Raw genomic sequence first — 24429 nt, 5'->3', positions numbered from 1 at the left:
ATTCAACCAAGGGGCTAGAGGAAAATAATGATACTAAGACAGCTATTAAGAAAAGAGGGCCAAGATAATGCCAGACAGGAGAAATAAAATGTCAGGAATCATTGCATGTCTTTCAATAAGAAGTCTGAATATTAAAAGTCTATATTCCTTTATCAAAGGACACAGATTAACACTGAAGATGGTGGTGCATGCTTTAATCTCAACACTCAAGAGCCAGAGGTAGGCAGATCACTATAATATCAGAAAAATCTCTTCTACATAGCCAGTTCTAGACCAGCTAGAAATATATGGAGTTTGTCTTTAAACAAATAGATAATAATACACAGATTAGCAGATTGGATTAGCAGTCATAATGATTTTTCATGACCCTAAGAAATGTACCCAACAAATATCAGAGTAGGAAACAAGCATGCATCACTAATCCAATATCAATTTAAAGCTAGTCACAAGGATGTAGAAAATCACTTTATACACTTTAAGAAAAACATCCACCCACACAAAATTGCTACTATAAACATATATACAACAAAATGTGCACTCCATTTCATAAAACAAATGTTATCAGATACAATGTCACAGAATAAATTCTGCAACATAATAGTGAGTGAATTCTACACCATTCTTAAAATAAATATGCTATCCATAACAAAATAAACAGAGAAACGTTGGAAGTAGATGACATTAATTTAAATTTCATTCAAGATTTGGAGGAATAATTCAATATATATATATATATATATATATATGTATGTATATATATGTATAAATATAAATCATGACATTAATGGCTCAAAGACAGAAATCACAAGATTATGTAATAGTTATCAAAGAGGTACAAAGTATGTGGCAATGATAGATAATAACATGTGATGTTAAAATTCAAACGGAGATTAAAGAACCAGATTATATGAATGAAAGTAAGATGAGGGAGATAATGATTGTGTATGGATATGCTATGAGGAACTTCTTTATTTTGTATGCTAATTAACAGAAATATAAGATTTTAATATAGTTGAAAAATACACTATATACCTTCAAGGAAAAATAATGGATTGGAAAAATCCAATACAAAAATCTTTCTGATGTTTTTCACAAAGGGATCCTGGGGGTTGTTGAGGGAATCCACCCTCACTCCAAATAAGGTACCAATGGTCACATCCATGCTGTAGGCCCCAAAGATGCTGAGTAGAGAAAGATGGAAGTTAATGTGTTGCTGACACAACCTCTGAGCTATGTGACCATTTGCCTGCAGTATCATTAACACAGCCTGAGTTTACTACTGTGGTGTCTTCAGACCTCAATATGATTTTACTACCCACACCATTTCCAGAAACTTCTCCCTCTTCAGTTGGATGAAAGAGAGGCAGAAGAAATTTGTTTCTTGATGATATTTTTCTAAGACACTCAGCAAAACCTGAAGATTTAGATTGTTGAATGTTACAGCTACATTACTCTTGCTAAACCAATGTCCTTTGATGCAGCACATATATCCTCCTCCCACATTTCCTAATCCCCACATCTGCAGCTTTCCTTAATTTTCTCCTGTCATTCTAGACTATGTAATTTGTCTTCTAAAACATACAAGATGATAACCAGTAACCTGATTTTGTGTCATGTACACAAGAGATATAGTCTCAAAAGGTATTGTGGGAACTGTTACTTAATGTGTTGTGCACAACATGGTAATATCATGCCTCTCCCTTACTCTTGTTCTGGAATAATTTTAGTTACCTGTCAGGCAGAGGGAGGTCTCCAGATGGGGCACAGAGTTCCCAGCGAATGCATACATCACTACTCACACTTTTGTGGTAACATTCTTGTCCTTCTCTACTTCCCGACTAATGTTTTTCACCATCGCATCTCCATACTCTTGGATGATGGGGAACATCTAAGCACAGAACACAACACAGTCTCCTGGTAAATGGCAACATCTGAAGCCATAAATAACAAGTTTTTGAAGTTATAAAATGATTATCATATTTTAAAAGGACAAAAAAGACAAAATAACAACAACAAAACAAAAAGCAAAGACCATTTCTAGCAATGCAATGCTCAAAGGAACATCTCTTTAAAGGTTATGATATTATTTCTACCAGTCCTCTGATAGATTTTATTACATTTACAATAAAAAAGTTCTTTATTAACTTACCTCCTTTAGTTTTCCACTGCTAAAGGTTGGTGTCAGCAATGATTGAATTCTTTTCCATTCTTCATTATCAGATCTTACTATACCTTTTTTCATAAATCCAGCTGAACCAAGAAACTACAATACCAAGAAAAATAGATTTTGCTCTCCATTAGATTTGTTATCCTCACAGTTATAAAACTTGTATGAAATAGACAACATTCCTTAACAGCTACTAACCCTCTTGTAGTTGGCAGGTTTTATGGTAGTCTCTCAATAACAGTTCCTCCAATGGGGGCTTCAGTGGATAACACTACTTGCCCCTCTTGTAAAGGACTCTGGTTTAATTCTACGCAACTACACTAGGTGGTTCACAACTGCCAAAAACTACAATTCTGAGTATCTGATGCCCTCTTCTGTTTTCTGTCAGTACTTGCACACATGCAGTACCTGTACATACAATCAGGCACACATATGTGATAAATAAAATATGTAAAATGATTCAAAATGAAGGTAAAGATATATACAGCCAGCTGTGTGGAATTAACTTGTTATATTACAATCTTCATTTCAATATGATTCCCTCTGTAAAAAAATGCTTTTCTGTGTGAAAAGTCAGGTAGGAAACCAAAAATATTCTCCAAGTCAGTACAGAAAAATTTGGATTCTTAGTTTGGTTTCTATTGTTTGATAAAGACAATGAACAAAAGCAACTTGTTGTGCAGAAGGTTTAAAATCTTACAACTCTTAGGCCACAGTCTGTCACTGAGAGAAGTCAAGACAGGAACTCAAGGCAGTAACCTGAAGGCAGAAACTTTGGAGGAATGCCACTCACTGGCTTTCTCACCATGGTTTCTTCAGCCTGCTTTTAATACAACTAACTTGCCCAGGGGTGTCACCAACAACAGTGAGTTGAGCGCAGTCACTAATAAAGAAAACGCCCCATAGCCTTTCTACAAATAAGCAGATGGAGGCACTTCTCAACTGAGGTTTCTCTTCCTAACTATGTCTATATTTGTTTCATGTTGCCAAAATGTAACCAGAGCAATAGGGTACATATAGGAGGTCTATATTGGCAAATTTTCCTTAGACCAGTTTTGCACTTACAAGTATCCTCAGCTTGAGCTATTTTGAAAAGAATTGACATGACATATTAATCATTAAATTATCACAAATACTGAAGGACTGGGTATTATTAGCCTGAGCATCAATTGAATATCATGGAAATATTTCTCCTTGATGGTTTATACTGAAATATAAGCAAAAGAATACTGTAATTCCCTTTTCCCAATGGGAAGTTCCTACCACCATATGCCCCTGTATTTAATTCTATCCTGGAATGTTTCAATAGCTTTTTTACAATTTAAATACATGTGAATAGTGAGAGGGAAACTTCATACATATGATAAACCCTACATCAAACCAAAGCTTCATCCAGCACCTCACTTTGCAAAGAAAACCTGGTTTATCCATTAAGAAATCATTTTAAAATATCTGTTCTCACCTTTTACTACATCTCCACCCTGTGTCTAGCTATTGAATAAGAGAAAACAATAAACTAAAAGGCATGTAGATTTCATTGGAAATGGAAATATTTCCATATTCAAGTTATGTTACTAACTATGTGGAACAAATAAAGATTATACACAAAAATGAAGGAAACTGAAAGAGACAGAATACCTACAATCACTCACACCCAAGGCTCAGGGAACATTGTGGAAGACATGTTGAAAAGCCTGCTAGAGCCAGAGGAGTGCCACAAAGGGCTGGACTCTGGGCATGACATGGGTATGGCTCACATGGACTCAGAGTTGCTGTGGTTATCCCAACTAGACTTCTAGAAGATCAATCTAATTTTAAAAATCCATCACAGATGGGAGAGAGGCTTGTGATATCCCCATCCCTACCTGTGGAACTAATAATAGCTGCATGCGCATTTTTCCATGTGTATCTATACTACACCTGTAATATAAATGTGCAGTGTCTAAAGTGTCCAGAAGAGGACATCAGACACAATGAAACTGGACTTAAAGATGAGTTGCAGGTACCATGTGGCTACTAGAAATTGATCCCTGGTCTTCTCTAATAGAAGTCAGTTTTCTTAATGTCTGAACCATCTCTCCCCATGCAGTATTGTAAAGCTGATAGAAGCATGTCATAGGCCCTAGTGCAGAAACTACTGTTGTTGTTACTAAATGGAATGTGATGCTAATCTAATTGCCCCCTAGATTCTTATGTCCCTCAGATTACTGCTATCAGTGTTTTCTTAGAAGATTCATTTTATCATGGCCAAAGATTCATATAGAAATTTATAACTGGACAATATAAAAAAGTGACTTCAGAATTCTCATTCCTAAATGTGACAACTAAATCACTCTCTCAAAGACTCAGGGGAGATATAAAAAAAGGGAGAGTAGCAGAAGAAATACAAGGTATGGAATGGAGAAGAGGCTCACTAGTTAAGAACATATACTGCTCTTGACAAGGACCTGAGTTCAGTTTGTAGAACCTCTGTCAGTTGGTGAAATTGCCTGTGACTCCAGAACCTGGGAATCCAACACCCTCTTCAGTCTTCATGTTCACTTTACTCATATACACAAACACATACACATTTTAAATAAATATAAATAATGTTTCTTAAACACTTTAGGATATACAAGAATGGTAGAGACTTATAAATAGTTCACTTCTGTGAATAAAAAGGTCTTTGCACTCTTAAAATCCCAAAAATTGTGATTATTGGCCCAAGACCATTCACAGGATAATACCCATCAACATTCTACCATGGAGAAGGGAAGGGTCCATGTTTTTCTGTCTCCCCCCTGAGGATTTATAAGTAGGTAGTGGGAACCAGAGAAGAAAGAACCATTTACTTCAGCAGTGTAGAGAGTGATAGGGTCTCTAATGTTTCTGCAAATAACTCTCCAATGTATGTTCTCTTTTATCAGTACTTACTAAATTCCCTGAATCACCAAATATTTGAATGGCATTAGAGAAGAAGGAAAAATAATTTAAGAGAGGAAGAGGAACAATAAGAGTGTGAGAAAGACAAGACTAGGTAATAGGAAGTGAATATAAGCAAAATACATATATATATATATATATATATATATATACATATGTATTATATATCCTTGTTAGCATACATTCTATTTACTGCAATAATGTCATTATAAAATCTATAATTCCCACATATATGAAATAATGAAGACATGAAAATAAGAATTACTTTCATGTGTGCACATACCCACATACTTATGTGCATACACACACATAATTTTAAAATTAAAAATGAATGTTATAAAAATAAATAAATAAGCAAATGAAAAAATTTGGTGGTGCTGTGTGCTTTAAGCTAAGCACACAGGATGGAGAGGCAGGTAGACATCTGTGAGGTCAACATCAGCCTGGACATATTGAGTTCCACGATTGGCAGAGATACTTTTTGAGAGTGTTTGAGAACAAATAAGTATGCCTTCATTATACAAGTTCTAGAGAGAGTAGGAATGAAAGAAGTATACATCAAATAAAATATATAATAAACTTCAAAATAATAAATGTTCTACATTACAAACTCACAGCCAACATTATCCTCAATGGAGTAATACCATTAAATTAAATTAAAATCAAGAGTGAGACAGGGTTACCTATTCTCCCCACTCTTTTTCAATAAAATCCTCAAAGTTCTAGATAGAGCAAAACAGCAAGAGGAAAAAATTATAGAAAAAGAAAAAAATCAAATTATTCTTATGCAGAATATATATGTATATGTATATGAATATAATTCCACCAGAAAAAAATGTTGAAATGATGAACAATTTCAATAAAGAGGCAGGATACAAAGTCAGCTTACAAAAGTCAGTAGCCTTTATGTACACCAGCAGGTTGAGAAGAATATCATGGACACATTTCCAGTTACAAAACCTTCATAGTATATAGTAGACCTTGCAACGATCCTAATCAAATAGGGAAAAGAATTCTATAGTGAAAGCTTTAATTCTCAGATGAAAGAGATTGAGACATTACAAGATGGAAAGACATCCTTTGATTCTGGACTGGCAGAACTGGCATTGTGAAAATGAGGATTCTACCGAAAGCAATTTACAAATTCAAGGCAACAGCAAGAAAATCACCACAACATTCTTCACAGAACAAGACAAAAAAATCCTAAAATCAATATGGTATCAGAAAAGATTCTGGATAGCCACATAAATCCTTAATAATAAGAACAATGCAGGAATAATTATCACTCCAGATTCCAAAATATGTTCTACAGCAGTATATATAAACAATGTATCTTACTGGTGATATATATATATATATATATATATATATATATATATATATATATATATATATATATCAATGGAAGAAAACAAAATCCTCAAACATGAATACACATGATTAGAAACACCTGATATTTGACAAAGATTCCAAAAATACACACCGGAGAACAGACAGAATCTTTAAAAAGTATGCTATGAAATGAGGATATCCCATTTACAACAATGAATTAGATCCATATCGATCACCTTACAGAAAACTAACTACAAATGGATCAAAGACCTCAGTGTAAAATTTGAAATGCTAGATCTTCCAGGAGAAAACTGAAGCAGGACCCTAAAGAATACAGGTGTAGGAAAGGATATCATGGACAGGACTCAACTTGTCTGGAAATCAAGGTCAAATATTGACAAATATTGCCTCATAAAATTAAAAAGCTTTGTACATAAGAGGAAGAAATCAATTGAGTGAAGGTGAACACTACAAAGTGAAAATCTTTACCAGCTATACATCTGATAAATGTTTAATGTCTAAATCTATAAGGCACCCAAAAAAAAAACAAAGACTCAAGAAAACAATTCATTTTAAAAATGAGATATGAATGAAGGACATAATGTCTCACATTAAATATCAGCACTCCAGCAGCAGAAGAAGATGGATCTCTCTGATTTTAAGAACAGTCTGGTCTACATGGTGAGTTGTAGGACAACCAGGGCTATGTAGAGAGATTCTGGCTCAATGCAGGGGTGGGGGAGTGAGGAAATGACGTTGAACCAAATTCTCAAAAGAAGAAGTAAAAATGTCTAAGAAACATCTACTGATTGTTGTGATTACCCATAGATATAAGGTAAATAAAAATTAGAACAATGTCGATACTTCATCATACCAATCTTAGAATGGCTAAAATCAAGAAAGCCAACAACAACAAAATTCTGGTGAGGACATAGGAAAGTGGAATCACAATTCACTGGTAGTGTGATTGCGAACTAGTGCAATCTGAAAATCATTGTGGATAATTCTTTAAAAAACTAGAAATAAATTTATCACATACTGGTTTGGGGATTTAGTTCAGTGGTAGAGCACTTGCCTAGCAAGCACAAGGCCCTGGGTTCAGTCCTCAGCTCTGGAAAAAGAAAAAATATTACCACATAACCCAGCTATACCACTTCTTGTCATTTCTTCAAAAAGACAGCATCCTACTCCACAGGTGTTTTGGAGACATGTTCATTGATGTTCATTCACATTTACTAGGAAATGGAAACAACCTAAATATCCTTCAACTAATGGATAGTGAATAGATAAGAAAATTCAGTATAAGTACACAATGTAATACCATTTAGCTGTAAAGAAAATTGAAACCATGTAGTCCTGGCAGTATGTACTGCCACATAAGGCAAATAAGTAAACTGCCTAAGAAAAACTGAAGGAGAAATGAAAACACCAACTTTAACCTTAATTATGATTGCCAAGCTTCCTTGGGGACTATGGGGTGACAAGAGTATAAGGAGACAGTAACAATCAATCTCTACCCTGAGACAGCAGAGCTGCTAAAAGAACTAGTGACTTCTGCTCTGTGACTCTGCTTGCACCTTATCTGATGACCAGGGTCACATCTGCTCTTCCCCCCGGAAAAGTGACCACCATGAATACCTACCTTAGACAGCAAGTTTGGGCCTTTTCAACAATGGTTGGGAACAAATTAAAGTAGTTTTTTTTTTTGTTTGTTTGTTTATCTCTGAGTGCTGAGAATTTCTCCTTGGGAAAGTTTGAAGCCCCCACCTGAACAAAACAGCATGACGGCACATAGCATGCCTTGTACATTGTTGGCAAATTACAGTGAATCCATAAGAATTTCATAACAAAATGTTTGTTTATTTTGTGGTACTGGAGACTGAACCCTGGACCAGGTTAATCTATCACTTGTCAGCATCTCTAGCCTCTCATAATACTTTTTGTTTGTTTGTTTTCAAGACAGGTTTCCTCTCTGTAGCCCTGGCTGTCCTAGAACTTTATTTGTAGATCAGGGTGGGCTCAAACACACAGGGATCCACCTACCTCTGCTTTATGAATGCTGTGATTAAAGGTGTGCAGCAACACAACCTGGTTGATTTTTTTTGAAAGATGCAGGTGTTCCTGTACCAGAAGTGGAACCCAGGCACCCTGAGCAAAAACCAGGAATCCTAACTGCTAGACTATGTGGGATCATAATAAAATTTTTAAATGAATACTCACATTTTATTTTTGAGATAATAATGTAATTGCACATTTCTCCCTTTCAAACACTTCCATATAAACCTTCCTTCTTTTTTTCATATTCATGCCTAGTTGATAATATAATTGTTATCAAATATATATATATATATATATATATATATATATATATATATATATATATATATTCCTGTATATAACATGTTTGGTGTGTATAATCCTCACACATTTAAAAAGAATACCTACAAGTCGATTTGTGAAGATAGAAAAAAATTCTTTCACTAGCACTTTCTTGATCATGTCTGGTTCTGTGATAACCAGCACAGGGAGGAGTCCATCATATACCCTGTACTGGGAAAAAAGAGATGATTACATTTTGATCCTGATGTTACCTCTAATTCTATAATACATGCTTCTGTGAACTGAACCTTGGTCTTCTGTAAGAAGAGGAAGTGTTTATTCACTGCTACTTTACTACCACTAAGGACAAATTATTAATAATTGGCAAGCAACAAAGTTTCAAGGAATTTTTCCTTGGGGCCAAAAGAAAGACAGCACAACATGCCCATGGCTTTGGGTCACATGTTCTTATTGACCATATCAGCTCAGCAGATCCCGTGATTAGTACTGTGGTTTCTGCTGATTGATGGGAAGAGTTGAAGAGGCAGAACCTATAGCACCTTGCTTATAGCACTCAGCATAGTGATGTCACTTCTTCCTAGTCTCTAGGCAAATAACAAGTTGGCTCATTCATCACACAAAATAAGTAATGAAACAAGCCCAGAAGTCAACAGCATGTTATAAACAACCATCACCTTTTCTTCAAAGTGAGTAGTATGTGTTGAGAAGAAATAACCATACACATTCTTGTTAAAAAGTCACTGCCTTGTATAAAATGTAACAAAAATTGGAAAGTAAAAGAAAATTCAGCAAAATGTGTAATTGCAGAACGCTAAGACCAGTAGTCATGAGACAGAGATGGAAGAAAGAGACTTCTGGGCCAATATGGACTCATAGAAACATTCAAACCAATGTTGGATATATTGAGACCTGCTTCTCAAAAAATAAACCATGGGGGAAGGTCTGGGATGCCTCAAACCTACAGAAAGAAGTACAGGCAGGTAAGAATTACTGAGATTGAGAGAAATGGTCTTCCCCAGAGAAAAGCACACAACTGGTTACCTAGTTCCACATAGCCAGCCCTGAAAACATACATGCAGTAACACTATGCAGACTGAATAGGTCATAATTATGAATATAAATGCACTTGCATATACATATAGTCATGTAATAACAATTAATGAAAACCAGAGGATGTATTTGAAGGAGGAAAGGGAAAGGAGAAATGATGTAATTATATTATAACCTCAAACAAAAAATGAAGGAATAAAAACAAGAAAACAACACTTTATTGATAAATTAAATTAAACAAAAAATAGCTAAAAATTTGTCTATTTTTCCCTTAGCCTATCTTTTAAAAGTACATATTTACTAGAAATATTTTTATAAAATTACTTTTGCTTTTATCTAAGTATAAATCTGTATGGGCAGAAGAAACTCTCCTGAATTTGTGAGTACATATTACATGCATCTGAATTAACACAATCTTACAATTTTTAAAAGTCTCAAAAAGAATAAATAGAGGCAGAAACCCTTATAAGACACTGGGTTAAAGTGAGGCTAGGTGTCTCTGGAACATCAAAGGATGCAGAGGAACCATGACCTACAATGTCCTCATCTTAATTCAGACTTACTCAACAACATGCTTATGGAACCCTTGGCAAGACAGGATTTCAGACACTTTAAATCAGGCAAAGGTGTTCCAATTAATTCTGAACTGACAAAATTCTAATGCAGTTTGGTATTACATCATAACAAATCCACATATTGGACATTTGCAGAATACTCACTCCCACATATCTCCATACTTTTTATGGCATTCTATATCATATTTTGATATGCCCTGTGAAAAGAAAAGAAAATGAAAAGTCATTATTTTTCTACCTGTATTGGCAACCAAATGGGAAATAAATGACTCAAACCCCAGGACATCAGACACATTATTTAATTTTCCTATCAAGCAATTAATGGAAATCTTTCAATGTTCTATGAGAGAAAAAAAAGAAATGCAGGAGACATGGGGAATTTAAAGATACTCATGATTTCTTGTCTGGATATTGTACATTCCAAATTTGTTCCTTCTTTAATAAAAGTAGCAATTGTCTTTATCTTTGGTGTTCTTTGCTTTTATTTTGACTCTGAAATCCTGAAACACTCTTTCTTTTCCCCTCCTTGGGTACCCGAGGGCACCAAGAGTCGGGGAGATTGCCATGAATGTGAAAAATCGATTTGCTTCTCACTGCTTACTGCCCCTTTCACTCACTTGATGACTTCTCCAGGATTTCAGTATAGTCAGTAAATTGAAGACAACATTGATGTATACAGCATATTAGATTTACATAATTGCCTTTCAGAATATTAAATGAAAAGTAGCAAGGAGGTAGAGGCAAATGATTTTTTTTTATTTATTTTACAATACTATTCAGTTCTACATAATAGCCACAGATTCCCTTATTCTCTCCCTTCCTGCCCCCTCCCCTTCCCCCCAGCACACCCCCCATTCCCACCTCCTCCAGATCAAGGTCTCCCCTGAGGACTGGGATCAACCTGATAGACTCAGTCCAGGCAGGTCCAGTCCCCTCCTCCCAGATTGAGGCAAGCGTCCCTGTATAAGTCCCAGGTTTCAAACAGCTAACTCATGCAACGAGCCCAGGACCTGGTACCACTGCCTAGATGCCTCCCAAACAGATCAAGCCAATCGACTGTCTCACTTATTCAGAGGGCCTGATCCAGTTGGGGGCCCCTCAGACTTTGGTTCATAGTTCATGTGTTTCCATTTGCTTGGCTATTTGTCCCTGTGCTTTATCCAACCTTGGTTTCAAAAATTCTCGCTCATATAAACCCTCCTCTTTCTCACTAATTAGAATCCCAGCACTCCACCAGGGGCCTAGCCATGGATGTCTGCATCCAGATACCTCAGTCCTTGGTTGGGATTTATGGCACAACTATTGGGGTGGTTGGCCATCCCATCACCAGAGTAGGTCAGTCCTGGCTGTCTCTCGACCATTGCCAGCAGTGTTTTGTGGGGATATCTTTGTGGATTTCTGTGGGCCTCTTTAGCTCTTTGTTTCTTCCTTTTCTCATGTGGTCTTCATTTACCATGGTCTCCTATTCCTTGTTCTCCCTCTCTTTTCTTGATCCAGTTAGGATCTCCCGCTCTCATTCCCTCAACCCTTGCCCTTCATTGCTCATACTCATGTCCAGGCTGTTCATGTAGATCTCATCCATTTCTCCATGTCTTTCTTGGGATCCCGTTTTCCAGCATTGTTTGTAATAGCCAAAACCTGGAAACAACCTAGATGCCCTTCAACTGAAGAATGGATAAATAAATTGTGGCACATATACACAATGGAATACTACTCAGCAGAGAAAAACAATGACATCATGAGGTTTGCAGGCAAATGGATGGATCTAGAAAAAAATCATCCTGAGTGAGATAACCCAGACTCAGAAAGACAAATATGGTATGTACTCACTCATAGGAAGATGCTAGATGTGGAACAAGGATGACTGGACTGCTACTCACATCACCAGTGAGGCTACCCGAGGCAAATGATTTTGCTTCTAGTGTCCCTGTTCAACATGGAAAGATGAGGATATGCTGCCTCACATAAAGAAAACCTAAAAGTTAATGTTTGGTTTGAACTTTCACCTCTGAATCTTGGAAAAAATCCATGTAATCAATAAGTGGCAATTGTGATTTTGGTGGTTAGAATCCTATGTAAATCAGCCTAAACTCCAACTCTCTTGTATCTAAACTTGAAATTTCGATCCTTCTGAAGATAGTGATTACAGGTGTGTGCCTCCATGTCCAGTTTTTATGGTGCTGGGATTAAGCCCATAAAAGCCTTTTCCATTTTAGAGAAGCATTCTACAGAAGGGAATTCCATATTCAGCCACTGTGAATGTCAACTATACAAAACATTGTCTCTAGGCAGGTGATAGAACCTACTGTATAGAGCCTAGTATTTAGAGCCAGACTGAACTAATGTATTCTCTGAGGTTCTAATGAAATTACAAAGGGAACATTACTTCTGGGTCCTTGTCTAGGAACTGCATTGGCAAGATCCAGGCTAGGGCTAGAGCCAGTTCCTCAAAAGAGTGAAGGTTGTAGCTTCCTGGGAATTTGACTTTTTCCTGGTCTGTGCTTCAGTCCTAATGTATCTGTGACTGAGGTATGGATACCTGTTTTGTTTGTTTGTTTGTTTGTTATGTTTTGGTAGCCTTTTATGATTTAGCTGTGTGCTAGCCTTGGCCATTTTCCTGTTGCATATACTATGTAAAAAGTTTGCTGCTTAAAAATCTTCTGATATAAATCATCATTTTATGCAAGACCTCCTGGGCATAGATACATGTCTTCTTTATTTATCATACATGGTCCACCCTGAAACATCTCATCACCTTGACCATTGGGATTCTCATTCCTTCCGGTTCATGTAATGTGGTACTCTATGCAGCGCTTGAGATTGCTAGAAATCCTCAAGAATGAGTGTTACTGTACTAAATGTACAAAAAAGTGTCAGACGTGGGGCCCTGTAAAAAAGAAAGGACGGAGGAATATCTGAGAGTAAAACATGGGAGGAAAAGATTCTAAAGAACAATCTCTTTTCTTTCATGGTTTTGTTTTGGCTTCTACTTTGTCATGTTTCACTATGGTACTTAGTTAAATTCTTTATTTTCATTAAAAATATACCCTTGCCGCGCAGTGGTGGCACACGTCATTAATTCCAGCACTCGGGAGGCAGAGGCAGGCAGATCTCTGTGAGTTCGAGGCCAGCCTGGTCTACAGAACTAGTTCCAGGAAAGCCACAAAGCTACACAGAGACCCTGTCTAGAACCCTGCCCCCCCAAAAAAAATACCCTTGGTTTCCTGAATAAGGTTCTGTAATTTAAAGACATGGGAACATGTAGGTGGATGTTTAAAGACAGAATATCACCTATGAGGGTCACATGAGTTTCCTATTTTGGATTTGTTCTGTCAAATTTTATACATGACTAGGTAGGAATTCCCACAGCTTGAATATGATGCATTTGTAATTCAACATCACTGTAAATCTAGCCAAAATACTCCAAAACAAACTGGGGACACAAGATAAAAATAAAATTACAAAAAAATAGAGATACAAGGCCCTGAGAACCAGGAGGTACCTTAATTTCTTGAATTATTTTCACTTCATGATACCTCAGGGTATGAGGAGAAACTTCTTTTTTGCTGGTGCAGTTATAAAATCACCTGAATTGGCTCCTACTTGTTTAACTAAGCCGAACTCCATCCTTCTCAGGACTCTCCTCATTTTGCTTTTAGCTTTCCTTCCTCTAGTTTTCAGAAACTTATGAAGACAGATCAATAGAAGATGTTACTACATGGCATTGCCAAGAGCCCCCAAAACTTATGTCAACAATTTATTGTTCAAACCTTACTCCCAGTTAGAAAAAAAGTACTCTTTTTTCATGATTATTTATTACCTAGGGGATTTCAGCACCTAGTGAAAATTTAATTACTCAGTTATTCCTCACCATCCACCATCACTTACAACAGTCTCAGCTGAAAATTTCCTCAGAGAAATCATAGATTACACCTATGTTTTCTTATTTAGATCATACTATAGAAGGCAGTACCATTTGTCCACAAATATTAGATGTAGCTGATATCTTTTATTGATTTGCAAAAGATGTTAGGAGATAATTGACTTAGACCTTCCCTGAAACATACTGTAAAAGATTTGACTCTATTTTTTCATATTAAGAGGAGATGATGACACCTCTTCTAGAAAGCTTATTCCTGAGGGTCAAACACATTACAATTGTTATATTGAATCATCACTCATGTACAGTTGACAAGTATTCTCCCAAAGCTTCTTCTATCTCCTATACTATTAGCTACTCCAACATATCCTTCTGGCTGACTTGCAACTTAGGGAACTTATAGAACAATTTTTCTACCCACTGATGCTGGCTGTCCCTTGACTTCTTATTATAAAATCCTGGATCAACTTATCTAGAAAACATGTGTCCTCAAACCCTTCAATTTATTGCATGATAACTTGACATGATAGTTCACCCCTTCACAACTTAATTCACTTTGGGTCTACACTGACTCTTGAGAGGCAGCTCTCTTTGATCTTATGTGTCAGCTTTGTACTTCATATCCTGCTGATCCTTTAATGTAAATATTCCAATACTACCTTCTAGGAGCTACACAATCCCAGAAACAGACAATGTGTTCATTGGTGAGAACATTTTGGGGTGCCTAATGTCATACTTCAAGAAGTAACTCCTCATACATTGAATGTTTCAGCTTAAGTATTCTAAGAATTTAGATGATTTTTGCATTCCCTCAACTTCTAAACACTCTGATAGTTTATATTTCATGTAAGATGTTCAAATATTTCCTTGTGATCTTATTAAACAGACTGAGGATGTAGAAATGTTTCACTTGTTTCAGCATGCCAAACAAAAGTTAGAACCAGTAAGCTCCTTAATTTCTCCAATTCTTTCAAGCTGTAGATCTAGCTTCCCATTTTTCTATTCAGAAGGTTGCTGATTCTGCTTTCTTTAAGCAAGCTATTGTCCCATGCAAATCACCATCAGCATTGTGCTATGCTTCAACCCCAATTACAGTTACCTAGAATTCAAGTATGACAAATGGTCTCAGATTTTTCTGCTTGTATAACATATCTGCCTTCTTGTTATGATATAAATCTCCAGGGCTTACTACCTTATGGCAGAGAGATGTTATGGGCATTTCAAATTTTTGGCAGCCTCAAATACATTCATGTTAGTATGACATTTATTCTGGGTTCCTCCTCATGTCTATCCTATTAACTGAGAAAGCTGGTAAGCATTTGATTACTACTTGCCAGTGAAAATTTTTTTATAGCTGGCCCTCCAAAAATGTTTTCAAATAACAGTTAGTTCTCCAGCATAGACTTCTGATGCCTTTAAGAAATTTTGTGCTACATTATGTATTAGACATTAAAAGTGGCCTCTCTTGTATTTTTCAATGACAAGAAATTGCACATGGGTTTCTTAAGATTTTGCTTGAAAAAATAAAAAGTGGGAGTATACAGACTTTCTTACTTCTACAAATCTTAAGTGATCTTTAATTTAATATGTTCTGAGAATAGAACGACAAGGATTAACTGTCGCAGAAAATGTTTGATTTCAGATTTTTGTGAAAAGTTCCTGCTCTAGGGGAAAGGTGTGATCCCGACCTTGTGCTCATGAAGAGGAGAGGATGTTTGTATTTTCCTACAGGAAGCTGTGGATCACATTGGGTACCAAAACAACTTGTTCTGCATTACCAGGCTATGAAGACATTTGCTCTGGTACAGTTGACCAAAGCTAAGGATACAGATGATGATGAGTTTGAAGGAAGCATGCAGTGCAGTACACCACTTGCAGTACACCTGATAAAGCTCACTCCCAACTTGGGGACAGATTAAATGTCTCACACCAGAAGGAATTTGAGTGGTCAAAGAGACATGGAAACCTGTTATTCACACTCTATTTATTTTAGCAATTCTGACATTACCCTCTGGCACACGTGGAAAGTGTGGAAGTCTACTGGGCCTACCTAGCTTACACTCCCCTTGGCTTATCCAATCACAAGGGAAGATCTGCCTACTAGAGTATTTACTAATGATATGCTTGTTTACTTTGCAATGCTGATGTTTCACATGTTGTGCCTGGCACCATTCACTTTAAATATATTGGTAGATCATGAATCATTCTTATTTGTTTGTCATTGGTGGAACACTATGACTATGTTCTTCTCATGTGAGTGACTGGCAAGGCCTATAGGTCAAGGTTCCATGTGGGCTAAAAAAAAAATCAAGCATCATAAACTCATTCATCATTCTGATTACCCATAGGTTACACCATTGGATGGACATTTACCAGAATTCAGTTATTTTCCTGAATTTCGCTTGAGTTGCTTGCTCCATGATCCTAAAGTGCTTCTTGCCACCATTCTCAGGTGCTGGTTGTCTTGTCTTAGTGGTGCCCACCTGGTCTGGATGAATATAAATCCTAAAATCCTCTCATTGGCCACTTCCTATTTATACTATCTTTAGAGAAAAAGAACATTAGGAATTGAGCCACCATCCTGGATAATGGGATGACATATGGGGTTTTTAGAGAAGATGACCAACCATGCATATCATTTTATATTTGGCCTCACTTATTGTATTTAAACTCCATATATGTAACTGACTCAGAGTCCCTCTATTAAATAAAGGGGAGTATACTTCAAAATTGCATGTGTTACTTGTATCCTCAATAATTGTATAGATGCTTTTTTTCATGGGAACCTTCTTTTATTTTAACATTCTTGCTTTGCTATAGTTGCTGTGCAACCTAATGATCCTTTAAGTATGGGGACTTTCGGGAACACAGTCTCTTTGAATTACATAAGGATTTTATTTTATTATTAATTTTTTGAGATAGGGTTTCTCTGTGTCGCTTTGTGAATTTTCTGGAACTCAATCTGTAGTCCAGGCTGGCCTCAAACTCACAGAGATCGATTTGCCTCTGCCTTCCAAGTGCAGGGATTAAAGGTGTGCACCACCACCACTCAGCTCTGGATTTTATTTTAACTATAATTTTTGCAGTACTTACAGCTCTCCAGTCTGAGGCTGCTTCCACAGTGGCCCTTGCCCAACAAGTGCAAACTGCCCATTTTGTTAAACAGATTCCATATAATACTTCTGTAGTTTAGATAAACATAGATAAAAATAAAAACCACAACTAAAAGATAAGTTAAATGCCCTAAAAGTTTGTGTATTGAGCCTGGGAGATGCAGTTACAGCAATGCAATGTTAAATATCTTTACAGTGTCCTGCTGGCTTTAGATACATCTGTGTTAATCCTCCTTTAAATTATGATGGATGTGAATGGAAATGGGAGAGAATTAAAAATAATTTTCATGTAATATGACAACATCAGAATGCTATTTTAGATTTTGTAACCCTCAAGCAAATAGTTATTGTCATGTGCCATGCTCATTACACATTCAATTTCCCTTTAGATCCAGCCAAAGATGTATTACACAAACTTCCAGATGTAATCTCCCTAACATTGTTAAATATTTGTTCACTATTGACCTCAGATTATTTGTGTTGATAATTCATCTGATAATATTAGGAGTCATTTGCTAGTTTAAAGCGTATTTTATGCTCTTAAATACTTAAACACAAATGACTCATCTGGCCGTAAAAAACAAAAAAGGTCCTTTTTGAAACAGACTAACTCAAAGTTATCTCAGATACCATTGTTAAAGAACAAAAGGCATGAGAGTTCTTTGACCTTCCAGAAACAGATTTGTTAAGTTCCTCTCTGGGTCTGGGTCAGGGCCTCTAAGAAGTTTTGGTTGTAGTTTATGGGGATCCTAATCTTTTCCCTGGGTTGTGGTTATCAGTCATAAGGCTGCTGTATCTGAGGTATTCTGGGTTCTCTTTGCCAACATTTCTGACTTAGCTCTCAGCTGACATTGGACATTCCTGAACGTAAATAGAAAGTATTTAAGGATCTATGCTGATTAATACACTTCCTTGGCAAAAGTTACCAGCTTATGCTAATCTCTGGTATCTGTCTTTTTTTTTTATTTCTTTCCCTTGGTCCTTCCTCTCAAAACCTCAACTTTTGGGACTCTTATTCTTACAGGTTTGGGTCAGCATAGTATAACCATAGCCCTATTGATACCTAGTCACCTATAAATAAGATATCATGGTATAGCCAAGGACTGAGTAAAATTAATCAGTTGTCAAAATCTGACAGCAAGTTTGAGACTAATCTTGCCTACAGGAGATACTACTTGAAACAAACAAACAAAAACCCAAGAAGTGTATTTCAAAGAGTACATAAAAAAGAGGTCATCCAAAAATTATAAGGAAGTTATTGCTTTTTCAACTGGGGGCAAAGCATGGAATCTTAGTAACTTATGCAATGGAGTCCTTGGTTTTGAAGAATTATGATATAATAAGTAAACCTTAGAATTCAGAAAAGCAAATCATGCAAGAGTGCAGTCTGCAAGTAGGCACTGCTCCTGCACACGTGCTCAGGAAGGACAGGCCAAGAGTCCAACCTTTAGAACACATCCAAAAACGCTCTGTGTAAATTCACTGTCCATATTATATAGGTACATGTATATGCATATATGTATGCAATTATACATATTATGTTTCACACACTACATGTATATTTTTCACAGATTTGTCAACTCATGCTTTTATTAGTAATTTTGTATAAATTATTCTGCTTCTGTTTCAAGAAACAAAACTCATAGTCTGGTTAATAGGCAACATCATCTAGTCTCCCATATTCCTGCTCTTTAGACTCATGCATAGTGTTTTACCTTGAAGTGAAAGGGAGTAAAGGCAAATCTTCTTCTAGGTGCCAAAAGCTTGGCTAGAGCCTTGGAAGTAATAATGGGATTAAACAGTTCAATTGAGGATTCAAGTATGTGCATAGTCCCCAAAAGTAACTATCTGCTTCTTGATAGGCATGTTCAAGAGATACACAGCAAGGAGTGTAAATATTATTACTGAACTCAGTTGTGAATAAATCACTCAGGTTGGTGAGGTGCTACTCAGTGGCCTTACATGTATTTCTTTAAATACTATTAAGAATAACTGCACTTTTCTGGAATCTGAACTAAAAGTAAACAAAATCTTTGACGTTCTCAAAGTCTACACACCAGCATTTTAGTTTCAGGTCCTAGTGTGCTAACAGCCAGGGTCCTCACCTGACCTGACACAAACCTGAAGTCATACCTGACCTGCCACAAATTCGAGGTCATAAACACATTTAGTAAAACCCCAGGGTAACCTGGTAATGATGTGGGTGTGACAAAAACAATTCTGCCAAATGAAAGACTTACAGGTGATCCCAATGTCCATTAGAATGGATGAACTGACATGGGGTTTAATATTTGTGTAAGTGTCACTGTCACAAGAAGCCAGGTAGGAAACCCAACAACACTCACCCTCCTATAGTTAAGCATCGTTCCGACAAAAGGCAGAGGTTTGGGGCCAGGAATCCCCAGCTTCTTAAAAAGTCCATGAGAAGAGGTCCCATACCTAAAACATGGATGAGAGAGTCAGTCAGATCATGAGCTTGTTAAACATACATGTAAATATTCATAATCATACACACACATAAGTAAACACATTCCCACATGCCATATAAAAATATACATGTTTATATCTACAAATATATACTAATTCATGTATATTATTGACTCAATATGCATTATATGAGTAGATATAAATGTATATATATGATATATATATATGATATATATATATATTCTTGGATGCAAATATTGAGAATTACCAGAATTTATTCAGTGAGGTAACAAGTGGGAAGAATATTACATAAAAATTCAGGAAACTAATCCCCTTCATATAGCATCTTACTATAAACATTTAGGTTAACACTTAATGGTCCCAGTCTTACAGTTAATATGTAATAATACTTTATAAACTTGAGTTTGAATGTTTTTGAAAGACTCACTAGACTTAGAACATTATCATACATTAACAGTGTGAGTAACCTATAATACAAGATCCACATGATCCATCCACAACATTATGTAAGCAGCAAACAGTGAGGTTGCTCAGAGCGGGAGGACAGCCCACCAGCAGAGCCCCATGACAAGACTCTATAAACTGGCCTGTCCCTCAGACTGAAAAGTGTGCAGAGCTTCCCAGGTGCAGTTTGGGGGCAGGGGAGATGACTCAGCAGGTAAGAGCATTTTCTGCACTTGCAGATGACCCAGGTATTGATCCTAGCCCCCAAATAAGAGCTAGCAACATTATATAATTCCAGTCCCTGAGAACCCAATGCCTTTTTTTAATTTACATGGGCATCAAGCATACATGTGATATAGATACATACATTAATAGGGGCAATATAAAAATTTATTTTTTAAGATACCAATTTCGGGCATCCTCTGTTCAGGTGTGCGGTTTTGATGCTGCAGTTGACTTTGAGTCATTTATGCATTTTCAAGTAACCCTTCAAACAAACTCCTGTGAAAACTTCATAAACTCTTGTCTCTCCAGGGTGGACTTTGGAGGAATGGCTACATTGGTTTGTCAATTGTGCCCTACTGAGTCAAAGGATATTTGCTCCGATCTTTCCCAGAAAATTCAAAGCACTCAATGAGTTATCCAAATGAACTCATGAGGCAATGACCTACAGACAGCATTATCTCTCCGTTCCATTTCTTCCTAGACCCTAGGCGGCACAAAGGCAGCTTTCTGTAATTAGATGATCAGCCACAGGCACTTAGTTTACTGTCAGTAATACAATAATTTCTCGACAATACTGTCTGGACAGAAAGGCCTGAGTCTAAGTAATCGTTAAAATCTCAGGTGTCGTTTCCCTCATTGTGGGTTCAATGTTTTGTACACCTTCCTATCCCAATGTGACAAACTAATGACAGAAAACAAACAAGAGAAACAGCAGACCGTAATCATTTCAAGCCTGCTCCTGATTGTCTCCCACTGTTGGATTTTTAACATTACTTGAAAACACTTGGCTGAAAAGCACAGTGAATTAAATGATTTAGGTTATAGGAGAAATGTGTTCAGCTATGAAAGTACGATTTCCATTGGATTATACCTCTTGATTTTCTGACAGGGAAAAGGGGCCTGAGAATTATTCACCTCTAAGACCACAAAAGAGAGACATTTAGTCAATTACTCACAGGTAGAGGAGCACCAGGATGGTAGCCAGGAGTGCCCATGTTTCTGCGGAAAACTTTGGAATCAGGTCCATTGATCTTTTCCTTCAAGAAATCTCTCTTTTCTTGGTAGGTGAGGACCTGAGTTCTTCTGAGTTCAGGTGTGAATCCCTGAAGACAATCTGCAGTATTTATGTGCTAGGAAAGGTGGTGGAGCAGTCACTAGTGCCCTTAGAAAGATCAACTGTGTACGTTCCATGGGTATGGAGAATATGAGTGACCTCTTCAGTTGACAGTTCGTAATAGTTCATGTTAACCCACATTTTGATTTCTTTTTAGTTCTTTCCCCTAGGAAACTAATAAATAACTAAACCAATGTTCCTGGTAAGACCAGAGGTTATAGATGTTTGTCAGAGAAATGCAATAGAGTGATTGACATTAAATGTCCTTTGATATTTACAGGACTGTCTTTATTTCAAAACATTGAATCTTTGTACACAAGCCCCATTTATAAATATTTACACATGCATATTTCTCTCTGTGGCACCATGTGTATACCCTATAAGATGAATGATAGCATTTAATAAAAAAAAATTGACAAAAAAGAAATAAATCACATCATCCCCAGAAAAACTAAAGTTTCACAAGCATTTCTTTTATTGTCATTTTTGCTGCATTCGTGGTTTCTGTATATATTTCCATTACAGTTTGAAATTATTAATGGGCATTGCTTACTATTATTTTCCTATGTTCTATGTCAATTAAATGTGTTAAATATACACCCATATGTACCATAATGTGTTAGTGTTACAAACCCAAGGTTGAATTTTTACTTCTTCCCCTCTGCCTTCCCTCTCTCTATGGTATGTGATGGTATGCAGGGCATCTGTACCTATGAATCTGTGTGTACCTACTATTTCTATATGTTTCCCTAACAAAGGACTTAACTCTGTATTTATTGGACAGTACAGAAAGCATGGCATGTGTAATGAATGGCGAATTATTTACAGAAATCATTAACAGAGTTTTGTGGAAGGGATGGAAATAATTTACTGACACCAACAAACACTGAAACACTCAGAATACCAAAAGAGTATGGCAAGCATATACTATCAAGCTATATCTGTGTGTTATTTGCAATATTAATGGTGGATATTTGTTTATAGCTTTGCTTCCGACCTATGGGGTGCTTTCAGCATGTGATTACCACAACACACTCATGAATTACTTTGAGCCAGTGGCATGGAAGGATATATAATTTAAGATTAAAATTGTGGACTTACCTTCTGGACCAGAGGTGAGTATCCAGGTCCAACCCGGACCCCATCCCTTGGCACCAGCCACTCTGGGAAGACCCGCCCAACTCGGCCCCAGGCTCTGGCCACCGGGCAGGTCCCCTTCTAGCCCCACCAGGAGGGATCCCCTTTTCCAAGACCCCCAGCACCTGCAATCTCCGTGCCCTGCCCCCACGCCCATCTGCCCGAGACCCCAGCCACTTCCTGAGACTTAGAGACTGGCCCCCAGCTCCCATCCTGCCCACGACTTCCATTCTGGACCAGAGGTGAGTAACCAGGTCCAACCCGGACCCCATCCCTGGGCACCAGTCACTCCAGGAAGACCCGCCCAACTCGGCCCCAGGCTTTGGCCACAGGGCAGGTCCCCTTCTAGCCCCACCAGGAGGGATCCCCCTTTCCAAGCCCCCCGGCAGCCCCTGCAATCTCCGCGCCCTGCCCCCACGCCCATCTGCCCGAGACCCCAGCCACTTCCTGAGACTTAGAGACTGGCCCCCAGCTCCCATCCTGCCCCTGACTTCCCCTCTGGACCAGAGTTGGACAAGAGACCTCCCTTTTGGACAAGAGAGAGAGTCTTCCTGAATCTGTCAGCTCTTTCTGAAACAAGTACACTGATAAGACCAAGAAGGAACCACAAGGAGATGGGCAGACATCAAGGCAGAAGTAAATACAACAAAATGAAGAGCAATACAGCATCACCAGAACCTAGCCCACCTCCAACATCTAGACCTGAACACCAAAAATTGGAAGAAGCAGAAGAAAATAGCCTTATGAGTAACTTCATGAAGAGGGTAGAGGCTTGTGTAGAGGAAAAGACAAGAAAATTGGAAGAACGCTGTAAACAACTAGAGGAAATGGCAAACAAATTAGAAGAGAACAATAAAGCCCTCCAAGAAAACAATAAAGTCCTGGAAGAAAACAATAAAGCACTGAAAGAAAATCATGAAAAAGCAATGAAACAAACAAAGGAAACAGTCCAAGAACTGAAAATGGAAATTGAAAAAATAAAGAAGACACAAACAGAGGGAATGCTGGAAATAGAAAACCTGAGTAAAAGCTCGGGAACTTCAGATACAAGTATAACCAACAGAATGCAAGAGATGGAAGAGAAGATCTCTGGCATTGAAGATACAGTAGAAGAAATAGTTTCATCAGTCGAAGGAAACACTAAAGCCAACAAAGTCATGAACCAAAATGTCCAAGAAATTTGGGACACCATGAAAAGACCAAACCTATGAATTATAGGGATAGAATAAGGTGAAGAATAGCAACTCAAAGAAGGAAATGCCTATGAAGATACAAGAAGCCTATAGAACACCAAACAGACTAGACCCCCCAAAAAAGTCCCCTCGACACAAAATAATTAAACAACTAAATGTACAGAATAAAGAAAGAATATTAAGAGCAGCCAAGGAAAAAGGCCAAGTGACCTATAAAGGTAAACCCATCAGAAAAACACCCTATTTCTCAATGGAGACTTTGAAAGCCAGAAGGACCTGGACAGATGTAATGCAGACACTAAGAGACCATGGATGTCAGCCCAGACTAATATACCTAGCAAAACTTTCAATCATCATAGATGGAAGGAACAAGACATTCGAAGACAAAGCCAGATTTAAACAATACCTATCCACAAACCTAGCCCTACAGAAAGCACTAGAAGGAAAATTCCAACCAAAGGAAGTCAGATACACACTTAAAAACACAGG

At 37.3% G+C, this 24429-nt stretch overlaps 1 protein-coding gene across 1 annotated transcript in view; it reads right to left on the bottom strand.

Moving 5' to 3' along the window:
- Positions 1-21542, bottom strand: part of LOC114704585 (cytochrome P450 3A13-like) — a 35989-nt gene extending 14447 nt beyond the window's left edge. Inside the window, exons 1-7 of the mRNA XM_037198539.1 lie at positions 21453-21542; positions 19725-19818; positions 10531-10583; positions 8867-8966; positions 2150-2263; positions 1800-1888; positions 1033-1181 (exon numbers count right to left, since the gene is read on the bottom strand). Coding sequence (XP_037054434.1) covers positions 1033-1181; positions 1800-1888; positions 2150-2263; positions 8867-8966; positions 10531-10583; positions 19725-19818; positions 21453-21523 — 670 coding nt within the window. The 5' untranslated portion in view covers positions 21524-21542. The remainder of the gene's footprint in view (positions 1-1032; positions 1182-1799; positions 1889-2149; positions 2264-8866; positions 8967-10530; positions 10584-19724; positions 19819-21452) is intronic.
- Between the last annotated feature and the right edge of the window lie 2887 nt (positions 21543-24429).

Source organism: Peromyscus leucopus, chromosome 23, assembly GCF_004664715.2.
Source record: "Peromyscus leucopus breed LL Stock chromosome 23, UCI_PerLeu_2.1, whole genome shotgun sequence".
NCBI lineage: Eukaryota > Metazoa > Chordata > Mammalia > Rodentia > Cricetidae > Peromyscus > Peromyscus leucopus.
The sequence above is the reverse complement of the archived record's forward strand: the minus strand, read 5'-3'. Positions and strand labels throughout refer to the sequence as shown.